This window comes from Synchytrium microbalum, assembly GCF_006535985.1.
Source record: "Synchytrium microbalum strain JEL517 chromosome Unknown SmJEL517_scf0009, whole genome shotgun sequence".
NCBI lineage: Eukaryota > Fungi > Chytridiomycota > Chytridiomycetes > Synchytriales > Synchytriaceae > Synchytrium > Synchytrium microbalum.
The window spans coordinates 377,261-391,999 of NW_022158358.1; the positions used below are offsets into that span (position 1 = coordinate 377,261).

A 14,739-nucleotide genomic window follows, 5' to 3' on the forward strand; every position below is an offset into this window, starting at 1 on the left:
CACTCAAGCTCACTTACATAATACATAGACATATAGCCATGGCCAGCAACAACGCAGTAATAAATACAGATGGTGATATACCCACTCCAACCCTAAGCAACATCTTGGAACAAAAGACATTAAAGTGGATTTTCGTCGGAGGAAAGGGTGGTGTAGGCAAGACAACATCCTCATGCTCCCTCGCTGTACAATTATCCAAAGTCCGCGACTCGGTACTACTCATATCCACTGATCCAGCTCATAATCTATCGGATGCATTTGGCCAAAAATTCACAAAATCACCTACTCTCGTCAATGGTTTCAGCAATCTGTTTGCAATGGTAGGTTACAATCAATCTTGTCTGCTATTTACTGTAATATTTATATGTTGCTTGAGGAGGCGTGGTTGTTGAAGGACTCCTGGTTGACAATCCAGATGCTACGTGGCCTAAACGTGTTGACAAACCTCGAATCATCTTTCTAGGAAATTGATCCTACTGGAAGTCTGCAGGAAATGCTAGAGAACTGTACGTCTCATTGAATTGAATGACACCGCATTCTTCGACCTCGAATTCTGACCCATCTGTCTCTCCTTCTCATTCCAGCTCCAGATGCATCTGGTCTGCAAGCAAGCATGCAAGATATTGCGTTTGCTATACCTGGAGTCGATGAAGCCATGAGCTTTGCTGAAGTCATGAAGTAAGCAAATCGAGCCAAAGCATAGGTTTATTTTGTTTTGGGTCGCGCACCCTTACCCTTCTCATCCTCTCTTTAGACTCGTGAAATCAATGGACTACTCGTGTATTGTATTCGATACAGCACCTACAGGCCATACATTACGGTTCTTGTCTTTTCCAACGGTTTTGGAAAAGGCATTGTCAAAACTATCTCAATTCAGTGGTCGTTTTGGACCCATGATTCAACAAGTAAGTTATGAATACCGTGCCTTCTATGTAAATTCCGCTTATACGTTGGAAATTGAGTGGTTGTCGCTATGCTGGTCATGACTGCTGTGAATTGACTTGAACCAACATTTTTTAGATGAGTGGTATGATGGGTGTCAATGCAAACCAGGAAGACATGTTTGCCAAACTAGAAGGAATGAGGAGTATTATTAATGAGGTCAATACTCAATTTCAAGATCCAGTAAGTATTACAAAAGTTTGATTTGAACACCACCAAAAACGCATGGACATTACCTTCCACAATTGAAGCAAGCTTCTAACACCTCCATCATTTAGGACATGACAACCTTTATCTGTGTATGCATTGCTGAATTCCTGTCCTTGTACGAAACGGAACGAATGATTCAAGAATTGACATCATTCCATATTGATACACATAACATTGTGGTCAATCAACTGTTATGGCCAAAGAAAGGTAACTTGAATCATTTGGAGAAGCTCAAAACTGCTTCACGTCATTGCCTTTTTTTGTTGCTGAAGCCTTCTTTTGCACAGATTCAACCTGTGAGCAATGCAACGTTAGGCATAAGGTCAGTCAATTCTGACCATCACTGCCTATTATCTCATTTGGTATACTCACATCCTGTGTTTGTTTGAATGTTTAGATGCAACAAAAGTACCTGGACCAAATCAATGACTTGTAAGTGTTTCTGCACGCATCCTCCTCTATACCAGTTTTCTTCGCCACATCAAACTGACGCTCACATCATACCAGGTATGAAGACTTCCACGTTATAAAACTACCGCTCTTGACGAATGAAATTCGTGGAGTTGATTCCATCAAGACCTTCAGCAACTTTCTCATTCAACCATACGTTCCAGCACAGTAGACCATTTGTAAAGCTGGTGAAAGTGGCGTTTAAATATAAAAAATGGTTTAGTCTCGTCGCATTCAAACTCAAAGGTGTATCTCGTTGTTGGTAAATACAGGTATTAATTGAATATCTTTGCGAGATGGTACCGAATGGGTCTTTGTTGAGTTTCGACTGTCTACTACGGTGTTGGAGACAGCATGCGTCGATGAATGGATGCGAGGTAGAGTGTGCTGTGCCTTTTTGCCTACCACAGATCTGCAAAGAAAAATGGTGTTAAAGCGACTCCCTGACATAGCTAGTCAAAAATATTGGATGTTACAGTTCCGTTAGAGGTTAGGTCGCAAGAAAAAATGGCGGCTTTCTTGGGAATCGAACGAAGCAGAAAAGAAACGGGAAGGAGGTCCCTGCTTCCAATTTTTTAATGTTTTTGTAAGGACTGTCTAGGGTAGTAATATAGTCAACGACCCTGACCGTGGTCTTTGGTGAAGGTAGTTCGCTTGAAGCTGACTGATTCCTTAAGCGACATTGAAGCTGTTGCAGAACTCTATTTTTTCCATCTATTGTCACTGAGGTTAACGGACGGCCATCGAGAAGCAGCCTTTTAAATAGACTCTGAGGAGAGGTCCCTCGAAAAGTACTAGAAAACCCATAAAAATGAATTTAAACTAACCATGCAAATGAAATACCACGGAGAAGGCAACAAGAATGAGACAGTTGGAAATCATTGGTAATTATTACAACCATTCATGCCGAGAGTCCTCTTTTAATCTCTTCAGTTTTATGTACTTGTGTCGGGGCCAACGCCATTTGCTGCCTGTTGCATGATCCTCCAATCCCCTTTCCATTATCCATTCCAGATGTATTTACAGGGCAATGACTCTACTGAGCTTTTGTATGCGATTGAGCAATAAATCTCCCTGTTTGATTGCAGATTGATATTGAGCATTCTTGGCATCAGGACGATTGGTTTCAACAATACCAGTCACTTTGTCAATGACCGCATTCAATCGTCCTGAAGCAATGAATGATGAGAGGTGGCTAGATTAAAGAATTGTAAACCACATTAGAAAATGAGCGAATAAAACTAATATGGCAACGACAATAAAGGCCTTAAAATTTGAATCAATGTTTTGAGGTGGCACTTACTGATCAATGCAATCTTCAGATACTCCGAAATGATCAGCAACAGATGATATAGTGACTGATCTGTATGATTCCAAGAGCTGAGAGTACGCAATGATTTGCATTTCACGGACATAGTATTGATAGTGATCAAAAGTCCATCGATCCATTTTCAAATCTTGCTCAATAGCAGCTAAAGATTGTGAGTAAAGAAGAGTATATCAGATTGCATGTAATTCGCTTTCATCAAGGAAGAGATATTTGACAGAGACTCCAGCATATGCATATATCCATTAATGTGTAAATAACTTTTTTGGCACCTACCCAAACATTTGAAAAACACATCATATTCACCCTTGTAGAGTGAATTGACGTAATCCTGCAAGTGAGGAATTTCGTGTATTACTTCCAATACTTCAGGAGCGTTGATGACCTATTTGTGGTTTGGTGGATGTTAATGCTATCTTCAAATTGCTATGACAGAGCAGAAAATGAGGCAACAAAAAGCTAGTTCTTGTAGGAGATGGATCTCATTTTGTACCTTCTTCTTGAGTTCAGGTCTTGGTAGAGTAATAGTAGCAGTCAAGACTGTATACTTTACGAAATCCTTGTACTCCATCAATTCAGTGGATGTGAAGGTAGCCAATGAATCCAACAAGAGGTTTACAGCACCCTTGAAATCTCGAACAGACATTCTATGTATTCCTTCGTAGACTTTCAGTCTGTTTCGACGATCCCAGTCTCCGCCTTCTTCAATCAGACTATGAGGTAACAATTGTTATCGCGTCGAGCAAAAAAAAAGGGTTTTCAAACCTGGGATATACTAGCTTCTATCGAAGGCCTACCTCTTGACTTTCTCAATATTACGAGTAATAAGATCCGTATCATTGTAAAAGAAGCCTATTCTAATCTGAGTAAAGACCATATCGATACGAGCACCTAGAGGACCAGTCTTGTCGTATGCAGCTCTGTATGCTGTTAATGCTCGTTCCTGTGTATCAAAGAAAAGGTGCTTGAGCAAATTTCTCCAAGGACGAAAAAAACCAGGAACCGTTTGGAGTGCATGTGGTCAACAAACCCACACATCATTACAATACCTTGTCACCGATTTTAGTTAGAAATTCAGCTTTAGCGATCAAAGCATCACTGATTTCAGTTTCTCCTAGATTCTTTGAAGCATCATCTAATCGTTCTTCCAGTTTGGCCAATTCAGTGTCATTGGCAGTTTGCATTTTCGTGAGGAGATCGTTGTTTTTGGGTAGTTGAGTGTGGAATTGTTCAGTCAGTGATTGATATAGATGTGACATGTCTAGTACATAATAAATAAAGTATGTTAGGTCATCCTTTGGTATTGTGGAGGCCCTTAAGATTGAGACAAATCGGGAGGTGACGCGTTTCAACAAAATGTCAGTTTAATGCAGGAGCCACGTACTGGCTTCTTTGATGGAAGCGTCTAATAAATTCCTTGCATGATCTTTTAATTCGGTAGAGGCAGCTGGATGAGCCCATATGAATCGAGCTAGAAGAAGGCCAATGTGTTAATATTGGAATGTTTGGAATTTACGATTGCTGTTTAGGCAAGAGATGTGAATGGTAGATGGGCTACCTTGGGCTAGTTGAAGATTCGGTATTTTTGCTATGCTCTCCATTATTGATGCCTGTTCTGCCTTATTCTCTCATCAAAGATTGTGAAAAGTGGAACGTTAAGCAAGACGTATAAATTCCTCATTCACAACCAATTTTTTTGGCGTTTCGAGCCTTTAGCATCTACATTACCATTATTACGGATTACGGTTTAATTCGTCTTTGCATTCGTTCTTGAAGTCGCTATAGTAACGCGTCAACAACAACACAGGAAGCTCTAATGATCAACACTATATTCAATCTATGTACAATCAATTTACAATGTCCTCTTACGCCTAAATCATACATATATACATCTAGGCTGCTTCAGGAGGTCTATGGGATTGAGGAGGCACCGTGATCTTCTATAAACGCTCAGGATTGATTGGCATCACAATGGTTTTTTGGGGCCAATACGCAAATCGCTCCACTTACATACTTTTTTCATTGTTGGTACCGGTGCACGAGATAGGACCTTCCTGGCTACAACGGGCGTCGTTTTAGATGGTGTTTTCTGAATGAATAGTTGAGTGTAAGCTTTCTAGAGGTTTATTCTTGACAAGAGAATGATGAGCAAACTCACCTCGGCATCTCTAGCAGGAGCAATAGCTGCCACTACTTTGGGTTTACTTGTTGATAGCCGCGGAGATGGAAGAGGTGGTGGTTGCTAGAGAGGATGGGGGGTTTCTATCCTCACTCTCTTGGAAATCGAGAACAGGCGACAAAAAGAGCAATATCGTCACATGTGATACCTTGTCAGCCAGGTTAGCACGAGACACCTTCGTACTCCTTAGATCCGTCTTGCTTCGGCCTCTACAATGTGCGATAGCTTTAATGAGATTGCTAAACCAGCAAGAAATCAGACAAATGCAGTGTCCAGAATAGCAACAACATACAAGAATGCCATGGATTCCCCAGTAAGTGGTGGAGCCGGCACAATGTTCTTCTCTGGCATTTCAATGACGGGCAATGCACCTCTTGCCCAAGAGTCAATTCTGACTGGTTGAGGTTCTAAAGAGTTAATAGTGGCGTTGAGCATGCAGGGTCCATTAGGAGTTCGTTTGTTTCTTCCACATCGACGTCACAGACAGGATTCAGACTACTTTGTACCTGGATCTGGATCCCAAGTAGATAGATCCGTCTCTCCAGGATCCATTTTGAAGAATTCCCACTGGATTAACGATTTAATCAGTTATTGATTTGTACATTCCCTACAGATTGCAACACTGATCAAATCAATAATCCACAACCGCACCCCACATACCTGTATTGATTTAAGCATTGATTCCCTCGCATATTGTATAGCATAGGGAAGGACTTGTCTGTCTATATGTTTTTGGAAGATGACATCCTGTGATTTTTGTAGAATGTCTGCCACGAGTTTGGTGCATAATAGCGTTCCTTGCTGTCGTTCTATAGCGGTAAACCAATCGGCTCGTAATTGTTGAGCATTCGCGGATGCTTGTTGTCCCTGCTGTTGAGAAGCACTAGCCGCACTCATAGACATCCTTCACCTTATTGCACTAACTTGTCAGAATCATTTTTTGCTCTCATTGAGAATAGGTATATTCACGTACAGTAAAGTAGCTAAAAACGCGTAAATCTATATCAGTTATTGCATTCCAACTCTCGTATATCATCGTCCATGCCTATAAGCTATAACTCTCGTCGGTCTACTCCAACATAGAACATCTCACATCTCGAGAGACGAATAGGACTAGATAATGTTTAGAAAGACATTATCAGATAACAAAGATGACGGATCTAGAGCTGACTCCATAAAAGGTAGGTTAGATCAAGTGCTGTCATTGAATTACATTGTGACTGAAGTTGAAGCTCACTCAACATCTTCCCTTTCTATAACATAGTCGATCTAAAGAGAAAAGCACCTCCGGATCTGAATAATAATGAATCTGAGAACACCCTCATCAAGGAACACTACTCTGGACTGCGCCTAAAGTGAGCACTCCCCTCCAATGGAGTCGAATGTGCCAGCTCACTCTGAACACGAATACTCATCTCTATACTCATGCATCAGGAATCAACTAGTAACACCTTCCCAACTCGCATCTCACATGAACTCTCGCCGATACATTCAACTTGCGAAAATCAAATCAAGCATTGACAAACACGAAGGCGATATCATCGGAGATTGGGTCACTATAGCCCTAATAGCTGAGAAATCATCGCCGCGAACAGCCTCAAATGGGAAAAAGTACTGTGTCATGAAGATGACGGATTTGACGCCATTCGATGCTAGTCGCTTGGGTACAATCACTGTCTTCTTGTTTGAAAAGTCATTTGAACGACACTGGAAGGAAGTTGTTGGATCTGTTGTTGCTTTGCTGAATCCTAAACTTGTGCCGCCTAATGATGTATGTTGACTTGGGGATTTTGGTTGTGTTATTGGAACGCATTTTTCTGCGCACACGAAAAAAATGACCACTATGCGCTTTGGATCAACTCACTCCATAGCTCTCTCTGTCTTCTCTACCTATAGACGAATCATAGCTACGCTTTAGAGATAGACCATCCCGACAAGTTTCTCAAGATTGGAATGTCAATGGACTTTGCATTGTGTAGGCATGAGACCTGTAAAGGTATCATCAACAAGTACGTAACTGGAATGGCAGGGGAAAAGAACGATTTCCACATGAAAAGTCTCAGCTTCATTCACTCGCACGTAGGGAGGCTGGCGAATACTGTGAATTTCATGCTATAAAGGCTTACAAGAAGTCAAAGCTACATAGAGCCGAGTTTGCTGCCGCAACTAGGTAACTTGGTCTTCCTGTTCTCCCTTTCCTTGGTTGGTCAACAAACTCCTCATGGGCATACACTGACACAGTTTCTTCTCCAAACAGCAACTTTATTATTGGAGACCCAACTCAAAAAGCCAAAAAGAAAGCAAGCAAAGAAGCATCATATGCCTTCCAAAACACGACAGTCTTTGTTGGAGCCAAGATTGAAGATGAATCCGAGAGACTGGATTCTGGAATGGCTAAATTCAAGGCCAAATATGCTTCATCTAATGGTGAAGAGTCCAAGGAAGCATTGTAAGTTAGGTTTGTTAGTATGCCATTATGAGAGAATGTTTGTCATATTTTTTTTGTTGTGGGGTGTAGAGATCATTTGATGGCACAGCCAACCGCTGGAGCTAAACATCTAAGAATTGCAAGGAATGAAACAGGTATGGTGATTGAAAAATTGCAGACGTGTTGGATTTGGCTGTTGACGTCGAACCCTACAAAAGAGCTTACACTCAATTGGTATGCTATGTAGCTCGAGTGAAACGGCCACAAAATCTATTCACTCCTGAACAGCTTCAGAAGATGGGGTATCTACCTACTGGATCAAGGCAGAAACAGGACAAGAAGAATCTTGTTGAGAAGGGTGATGATGCGGCAGAAGAGAAGGTGGAGGGGCAAGTGGAGGGGCAAGTTGATTATATTGAGTTGACTGATGAGGACTCTGATGGGTGATAAGTCGTCACGTACCTTGTCTGGCGCAGCATCAAGTTGAAGGACAAACACGTTGTTGAAATCATTGTAAAGTATGGATCTCGCATTTATTTGCATTAAATTTGTATGTAAATTTAGACGCTGGTTGCATCGTGATTTTTCAGAGCTCAGAGTTGTGTGGTGTTGTCCTACCATGTAGAACCTGTTGTTAATGAGGTTGTGTCGCGTTAGAACTTTGAAGCATACCGAAATACACATAAAACTATCAGAAATGGAATCTTTTCTCGCATTCTCTTCTCCCTTCCTCGTGGGGGCTTGATTTCAAATCAAGCTTCACATCTTCAAAAAACACACACAACATTTCTTAACATTCAAACAACGCAAGCAACTACGTAGTTATCCAAACGATGGCGGCAGTAATGATGCAACCACCTCAACAGCAGCACCATCATCCAAACCAACACCGCCTATTATTCGAAGATCTAGTCTTTCCCGAAGCCCAAGACATTCATTTCGAATTTGAAGATTTTTTACAAACAGACTTGAATTTGACCCTTACACATGACAAGGCTGGAGCTCTAGCTGCTCGTCAACTACGTCTATCTCGTGGTAAATCCGTAGTATGTAAACATTGGTTGCGTGGATTGTGTAAAAAGGGCGATTTGTGCGAGTTTTTGTAAGTGCCATGTTCTACGTTGTTTTCAATCTATTCATACGTATTTGCAATCTGTTACATCCATATACTAATACACACTTTAATATCCAGACACGAATTCAATCTTAAAAAAATGCCAGAATGCTGGTTCTTTCAACGACTCGGTGAATGCACAAACCCAGAATGCCAATACCTTCATATCGATCCAGCTACCAAAATGAAGGAATGCACGTGGTATTCTCGTGGATTTTGTATACATGGGCCACAGTGTCGTGGTAAACATGTCAGGAAGGGTGTGTGTCAGAATTATTTGACTGGATTTTGTCCCAAGGGCCCTGAATGTCCTTTTGGCCAGTAAGTGTCTTTATAATTCTATTATGGTGGTTACTTAGATGTGTGGTGGTTGTGATGGATTGTCGAAAAGTCAACCATCTGATGGCGCTGTTCGTTTTTTGTCCCTCCAAATATATCTACCTAGCTTACTAACAATTTTCCTTTATCATCATCATAGCCCCAAATTCGAAGTCCACACTCTAAACGCAGTCCTAGCACCAGGTGAAATCCAACCCCAAATACGTCAACACAGGTCTTTAGACGACGTGGTATGTTTCAAGTGTGGAGAAAAAGGCCACTATGCAAACACGTGTAGATTAAGTGCTACGGCTATGAGAGGTGGCAGTAATGAACGTGGTGGTGGGTTTGGAGGTGGTCGTGGACGTGGTCGCGGAGGAGAGCACTCACCCTCACCTTATGGTGGTATGGATAATATTTCTAGGCCTATACCAACCTTCACTTCTTAAACGAGAATTGGGTGCCATATAACTAATCTGTTCCTCATATAAGCAGCGCATTTTGCTCGTACCTTTGCAAATAACAATAAACCTTTTGTACATAACTCTTTAAATATATACAAGCTAGAAATATATATTCATTATTCAATTATCTGTACAAGAACAAAGATACTCAACGTTTTCTAGTACTATGGGTATCGCTTTGGGTTTACTACGTTTCGTTCCTTGTCGTATTTTTACACCATCTTGATTCCATTCAACAGTCCATCCTTTTCACCTTCACCCTGTCTCTCATTCAACTCATACAAATGAGAAATCCGACTACCAGGCTCAGGCCCCTTCCAAAACCCAATACAGTTTTTTAAGACACCCTTATCGAAGGGATTGAACATTCGCTTCATGTACAGCGGTTTGAGTACATCTTCAGGGTGAACAAGGTAATCATATCGATGCCAGTTAGCAGTTTCGTTCGTTGTCTTTGCTACAGACACTTGATATGATTGGACCATGAAGAGTATGATTGTCCATAGCGAGTTGAGGATGCACCACCAGACATTCCACATTGTCCATGCATCATATGTCATCCATGTACAGAGTGTTCCACACTCAGCCGTCACGAGAGATTCTGTTACGGCCGAAACATCTGCAAAGGGAACTCATGTCAGCGACAAAACAAAAAAAGCCAGCCGTCCGAGACTGCCAATTGCTTACAGCTCAAACCAATATATGCAAAAGTCACTGCAGAGATGAAGAATAGCACTAGGAATTGCATAAAGTATCTATGGTTCTTGACTCCAACTAAAGTGGGCAACGATTTATCAAAGTCAGTTTCGAGTTAAAAGCAGTTGAATAATGGATAGTTCAAACTTACTGCAATCTATCAAAACATTACGTAGGGTAATCGAAAATCAATTTAGACAAAGAATCAACAACATAATATCTTGTTTCCAATACTCACTATTTGTCCATGGACAATGACTAAGGTCGAGAAAGAAATGAGTTAGAACGAGCAACAAAAAATGAACGCATGGAAACATCAATGCTTACTGGTCAAACTGTGCAACACATTTATCGCAATGCTTGCAATGCTTTGATCGTAATGGCTTTCGGATCTAAGATAACCAAAAAAAGGAATAATGACATTTTGGACGGATTGAGAAGTGGAGGAAATTCTTCCCGCGAGATATCATTCCAAAACGTTGCATTTACTTACGCAACAAACAACACAATAATGACGATGATCCAACAATCCGCTCTCCGCAAGTGTTATAACCAACTATAAGATTGCTTTTGTGTTAGAGAAAAAACTCCTCGAATACTCAATAAAATTCGATCTAAAACACACCTTCTTCTTGTCTTCTTCAGATCCAGTGTACTCGATATATCCAGGATCAGTGAAAATAGCCATGTAGAATGTATACATCATGCACGTGAAGAGACATAGGAAAGCAATATGATAGAAGGTCAAGAAGCCCGAATCTAGCAGAATGAGAAAAAACGGTGAAGTCAAACGCTCGGATATCGACGGATATCGACACACCCTACGAGATTCGTCTTTGACTTACAAGGTAGTACTCGAAATATCCAAGTAAAGCCAACAATCCAAGAGCTCGCTTGTGGTATGGCCGTTAAGAAGGGAGTCCCAATCAAGTCAGCATCGCGTCCGATAAGTCCATTCGTCACCACTTGATGAAAGACCAACAAGGCGAAAGCGAATGATGCAGGGAAGGCGATGTACCATGAGTAATAAGACAGAATGCCCATAATTATAGGTTGTGCAATAAACGGAACCAGATATAACATAGTGTTTACACGATCCTAGCATCCAAAATATTGTGGGTTTTCAGCCGGGAAGTCAGTAAATCGTCATATCTTAAGTCTTTTGAAAGCCTACCTTGTCTAGCATTTTAAATTGACTGGCAAGCCAACCTGTCTGTCTAGACCGAGTTACAAGAGTCTTCCATTCTTTTTCCATGTTACGTTCTTTGGCCCAATCACCAGGAGTTTGCCCCTTTGGATCAGGTATGTCTGTTCTGGCTCCAGCGACAAGTAGTCTGCGAGCGAATGCCATCTTTTGTGCTACGACCTAGAAGACAGCAGAGTTAGTGGAGAGCGGAGAATCCTTTTTTTTTAGCTCAATCAAAACTCTCTGCCTTCACTTTCAAGGAAGGCCCCGTCGTTCTACAAGTTTTTTTTGCAGACTTACAGCCCAATGCAATGGCGTAAACCCAGTAGAGTCCGCTTTATCCAACGAAGCCTTGTATCGAATCAAGACCTCCAAACAATCTAGCGATTTGCCTTGGTAGCAGACCCAGACTAGGCCAGACCGCCCATGCTGATCCGAAGAGTCCACGTCCATTCCAATAGATATGAGGAAGACCATCATCATTGGATGAGCTTCGTGGGCGGCGAGGTGCAGAGCATTGTAACCTTGATTGTCGTATTTTGTTGGGTCGGCACCCTTCTTCCACAGGAATGTGACCATTTGTACGTGGCCTGTACGGGCAGCCCAGTGTAGAGGTGTTGCTTGTAAGTCGCCTATAATGGTTTGTCAAGTTACTTGCAACGCTCGTTCAAACTTTGTCAATGGAATTACCGCCAGGAGCATCCACTATGGCTCCCTGATCAACAAGATACTTTGCAGCAATCAATTGATTGTTCTGATCAGTGAAGTAGAGATTGTTAGGTGGGAAGAATCATGAACAAGGACTTTTTACACCAACACACTATGGCAGCCCAATGTAGAGCAGTACACTTTTCAGCATCCAGATCCGTAGCTTTGGCTAGACCTTGTTCAATCAACTGTGCGATTCGATCAGTGGCTCCTCTCTGCGCGGCCTGAAAGAGGTTCAACTCTGAATTTGGTTTTGATGACAATGTTAGTTGCCAACACTCCAACCTGTAAGACATACAGCAGGTAGTTACCATCTACGGGCACGACAGGAACGACAGAAGGAGCAGCTGGGTCTGTAGGAGGAGGAGAGGGGGAGCCATGACCATGACTGTGATTGTGACCATCGTGATGTGAATGACCATGATGTTTATGGGAGTGGGAGTGCGAACTGTGGTCGTGCATGGGTATTTCATTCATGACCTCACTTGGATCTAGGGCTCGGAGCATCCTCCTTTACGAGAAACTATGTTTCGCACACGTTCGTAATGTTTTTGTCGGAATTGGCAGCAAACGGAGACACACAGTAAGGACAATAACAAGAAGGACTCGATTACAGGCTAGTTACGCGAATTTTGAACTCGTTTTCCTTCTTGGTTGTTTGATAAACAAGATGCTGGCAGATTTACAGCGCGCAGATCACAACGATACTAATGTCTCTCGCAAAACACGTACGAGAATAGGACTAGATGTAGTGTTTGTAAATTTTACACGTCCATGGAGCAACTCCGGTAGTACCGTGCTCCATTTTTTCCCTTTTGGTGTGGTGTGGTAAACTTGCCATTGTGTCTTTCTTTCGATTCAACGCAACACTGTTCGCCCCAACACCACCGAATAGAGAGGCCTGACTGCCATGGCTGCTTAATATTCCTGGTCATAGCCTGGATTTAATAATAGTCCTACCACTACTCTGACTGTCTCCCAGTTTCTGTTGATCTACATTTACAAGATGCCCGAAGAATCTGAACTGTGGATTGAGATATGCAAAAACCTGTATGCTCTCGATTCTCTCCGGCTAGTATCAGACCAGACCATCATTAAAATCAACAAGGCCCACCAGAAACTCACCTCGAGAGAATTGGGTACGCATTGTCTCGTAGCGACCATCACATCAATGTGTACTAACTACCCTCGTATACAGAGACTCTCAATTCAAAGAATGCTACAAAGCTCCTAGAGTTGTACAAGGAGGCCGAAGATCAGGCTGTATTGGAAAAAAAGTAATCATCCCATACTTCAACATGTCGAATCACATGTGCTAATTGCATATACCACTCGGTCAATTTCATTTAGAAAATCGCAAGAATTGGTAGATCAATTAGCTGCCCTGGTGTCTTTGCGAGAAGCCTCTGAAACAAGTATGCGTACCCTCGACCGCCGTGTCTTCTGGTCTCTACATCCTCACATCTACTTTTAAATAGGCGATTCAAAGAAACTGAAGCGCAAAGTCGACGATATTAAAGGCAAATCTGGTGGTCCAGTGCAGAAAAAGGCAAAGTCGTAAGTTTGGGGCGGTATTTGTTACAGAACTTTGAAGGTCCCCAATCTCACATAATCAATACTATCTAGTGAAGCCTCCACACCAAATGCTGTTCCTGTTGGAGGACTGAATCCTGGTGACAAGGTGAGTTCACTGCATTTCTTCGCCAAAAGATGATAACGCCTCCTCTCTTAACAATCTTTTTTTGGCTGAATAGGTCGCTGTTAAACCTCAAGGCCATGATTCTTGGATTTTAGCAGAGCTGATAAAATGGGACACTGAAAAGAACAAGTACGTTATTACATGTACTGCGTTGCAACAAACACACGATCTGACACAATCACGTTAGGTGGGAAATTGAAGATGTGGAGGCTGATGAGGACACTGAAGTGAAAAAGTATAGGGAGCATAATCGTCTTGGTTTGTTTTCCTCATTACTTACCGGTTTCTCAATTTTTCAAACAGGCACTACTACTTCCACCCAAAACGCTTCATACCAATCCCAAAAGACGTTTCGAAAAAGCCGGAATTCCAACTGGGTCAACAAGTTTTGGCATTGTATCCTGGTACCTCGTGTTTTTACTCTGCATCAGTCATGATACCTCCCTCACGAGTAAGAGCGTCTATCACATTCGAGGCTTTTTCTGCCATGACAAACTGATACCAACATTCTTCATTTCACCAAACAACAGAACAGGGATGGCAGCTCGTTTGCTGGCTCATACGTTTTGAAGTTTGAAGATGATGACGGATACGAACGTTTTGTTGATCCTTCTATGGTATTGGACTTACCAACCATGAAGAAGTAGGAACATTTTTGACCTCTTGTATAAATACTCCCACATTTGTCATAAACTTTAAACAAATAAGACTTTTGAGCTTGATTTCGAATGATGTTGTGAATCGCCTGAAAGTAGCGATTTCAAGTGAATCATCACCAAAACTTTTGGAAGCGTGCTAAGCGAACAGAGTCGATATTGACGTGACGATTCAGATACCGAGCGAGATCTTTTCACGCAAAGGTAAGTGAAATTGAGCAGATCTCTTTCCAAACTTGGCAAAAGTTGTCATCGAGCGAGTTTGACATGGCATTTTTGGTTTTTGATCGTTTCAACATCTTACAACCACCCAAGTCTCATCGCAATCAACTTATGAACACCAGAACTATTCAAATCGTTGC

General features: G+C 41.8%; 7 protein-coding genes across 7 annotated transcripts; 4 read left to right on the forward strand and 3 right to left on the reverse strand.

The window, feature by feature from the left end:
• Window positions 1-38: 38 nt before the first annotated feature.
• On the forward strand, window positions 39-1,774 carry SmJEL517_g02316 (uncharacterized protein; the record flags this gene model as incomplete). The annotated part of the gene is made up of 9 exons (XM_031168244.1): window positions 39-320; window positions 464-506; window positions 585-678; window positions 755-905; window positions 1,021-1,125; window positions 1,221-1,359; window positions 1,440-1,474; window positions 1,550-1,584; window positions 1,660-1,774. The coding sequence occupies 9 exons, from the start codon at window positions 39-41 to the stop codon at window positions 1,772-1,774; spliced, it is 999 nt and encodes a 332-aa protein (XP_031025838.1).
• Window positions 1,775-2,622: 848 nt separating this feature from the next.
• On the reverse strand, window positions 2,623-4,530 carry SmJEL517_g02317 (uncharacterized protein; the record flags this gene model as incomplete). Its single annotated transcript, XM_031168245.1, has 8 exons — window positions 2,623-2,797; window positions 2,906-3,074; window positions 3,206-3,314; window positions 3,423-3,642; window positions 3,727-3,872; window positions 3,979-4,190; window positions 4,314-4,400; window positions 4,488-4,530. 8 exons carry the CDS (start codon window positions 4,528-4,530, stop codon window positions 2,623-2,625), a joined length of 1,161 nt encoding a protein of 386 aa, XP_031025837.1.
• A 291-nt stretch (window positions 4,531-4,821) lies between these two features.
• Window positions 4,822-6,011, reverse strand: SmJEL517_g02318 (uncharacterized protein; the record flags this gene model as incomplete). Its single annotated transcript, XM_031168246.1, has 7 exons — window positions 4,822-4,869; window positions 4,944-5,018; window positions 5,088-5,171; window positions 5,257-5,347; window positions 5,401-5,515; window positions 5,615-5,675; window positions 5,769-6,011. 7 exons carry the CDS (start codon window positions 6,009-6,011, stop codon window positions 4,822-4,824), a joined length of 717 nt encoding a protein of 238 aa, XP_031025844.1.
• A 217-nt stretch (window positions 6,012-6,228) lies between these two features.
• SmJEL517_g02319 (uncharacterized protein) lies at window positions 6,229-7,983 on the forward strand (the record flags this gene model as incomplete). The annotated part of the gene is made up of 8 exons (XM_031168247.1): window positions 6,229-6,289; window positions 6,373-6,463; window positions 6,543-6,879; window positions 7,005-7,117; window positions 7,192-7,278; window positions 7,366-7,557; window positions 7,627-7,691; window positions 7,784-7,983. 8 exons carry the CDS (start codon window positions 6,229-6,231, stop codon window positions 7,981-7,983), a joined length of 1,146 nt encoding a protein of 381 aa, XP_031025843.1.
• A 386-nt stretch (window positions 7,984-8,369) lies between these two features.
• SmJEL517_g02320 (uncharacterized protein) lies at window positions 8,370-9,417 on the forward strand (the record flags this gene model as incomplete). The annotated part of the gene is made up of 3 exons (XM_031168248.1): window positions 8,370-8,638; window positions 8,729-8,971; window positions 9,129-9,417. The coding sequence occupies 3 exons, from the start codon at window positions 8,370-8,372 to the stop codon at window positions 9,415-9,417; spliced, it is 801 nt and encodes a 266-aa protein (XP_031025745.1).
• Window positions 9,418-9,644: 227 nt separating this feature from the next.
• Window positions 9,645-12,529, reverse strand: SmJEL517_g02321 (uncharacterized protein; the record flags this gene model as incomplete). Its single annotated transcript, XM_031168249.1, has 13 exons — window positions 9,645-10,051; window positions 10,120-10,206; window positions 10,280-10,285; window positions 10,367-10,386; window positions 10,456-10,520; window positions 10,622-10,684; window positions 10,754-10,887; window positions 10,974-11,226; window positions 11,303-11,494; window positions 11,615-11,946; window positions 12,005-12,068; window positions 12,136-12,263; window positions 12,334-12,529. 13 exons carry the CDS (start codon window positions 12,527-12,529, stop codon window positions 9,645-9,647), a joined length of 1,947 nt encoding a protein of 648 aa, XP_031025746.1.
• A 499-nt stretch (window positions 12,530-13,028) lies between these two features.
• SmJEL517_g02322 (uncharacterized protein) lies at window positions 13,029-14,368 on the forward strand (the record flags this gene model as incomplete). Its single annotated transcript, XM_031168250.1, has 9 exons — window positions 13,029-13,161; window positions 13,221-13,299; window positions 13,373-13,437; window positions 13,501-13,579; window positions 13,649-13,703; window positions 13,777-13,850; window positions 13,909-13,956; window positions 14,025-14,172; window positions 14,252-14,368. The coding sequence occupies 9 exons, from the start codon at window positions 13,029-13,031 to the stop codon at window positions 14,366-14,368; spliced, it is 798 nt and encodes a 265-aa protein (XP_031025747.1).
• Between the last annotated feature and the right edge of the window lie 371 nt (window positions 14,369-14,739).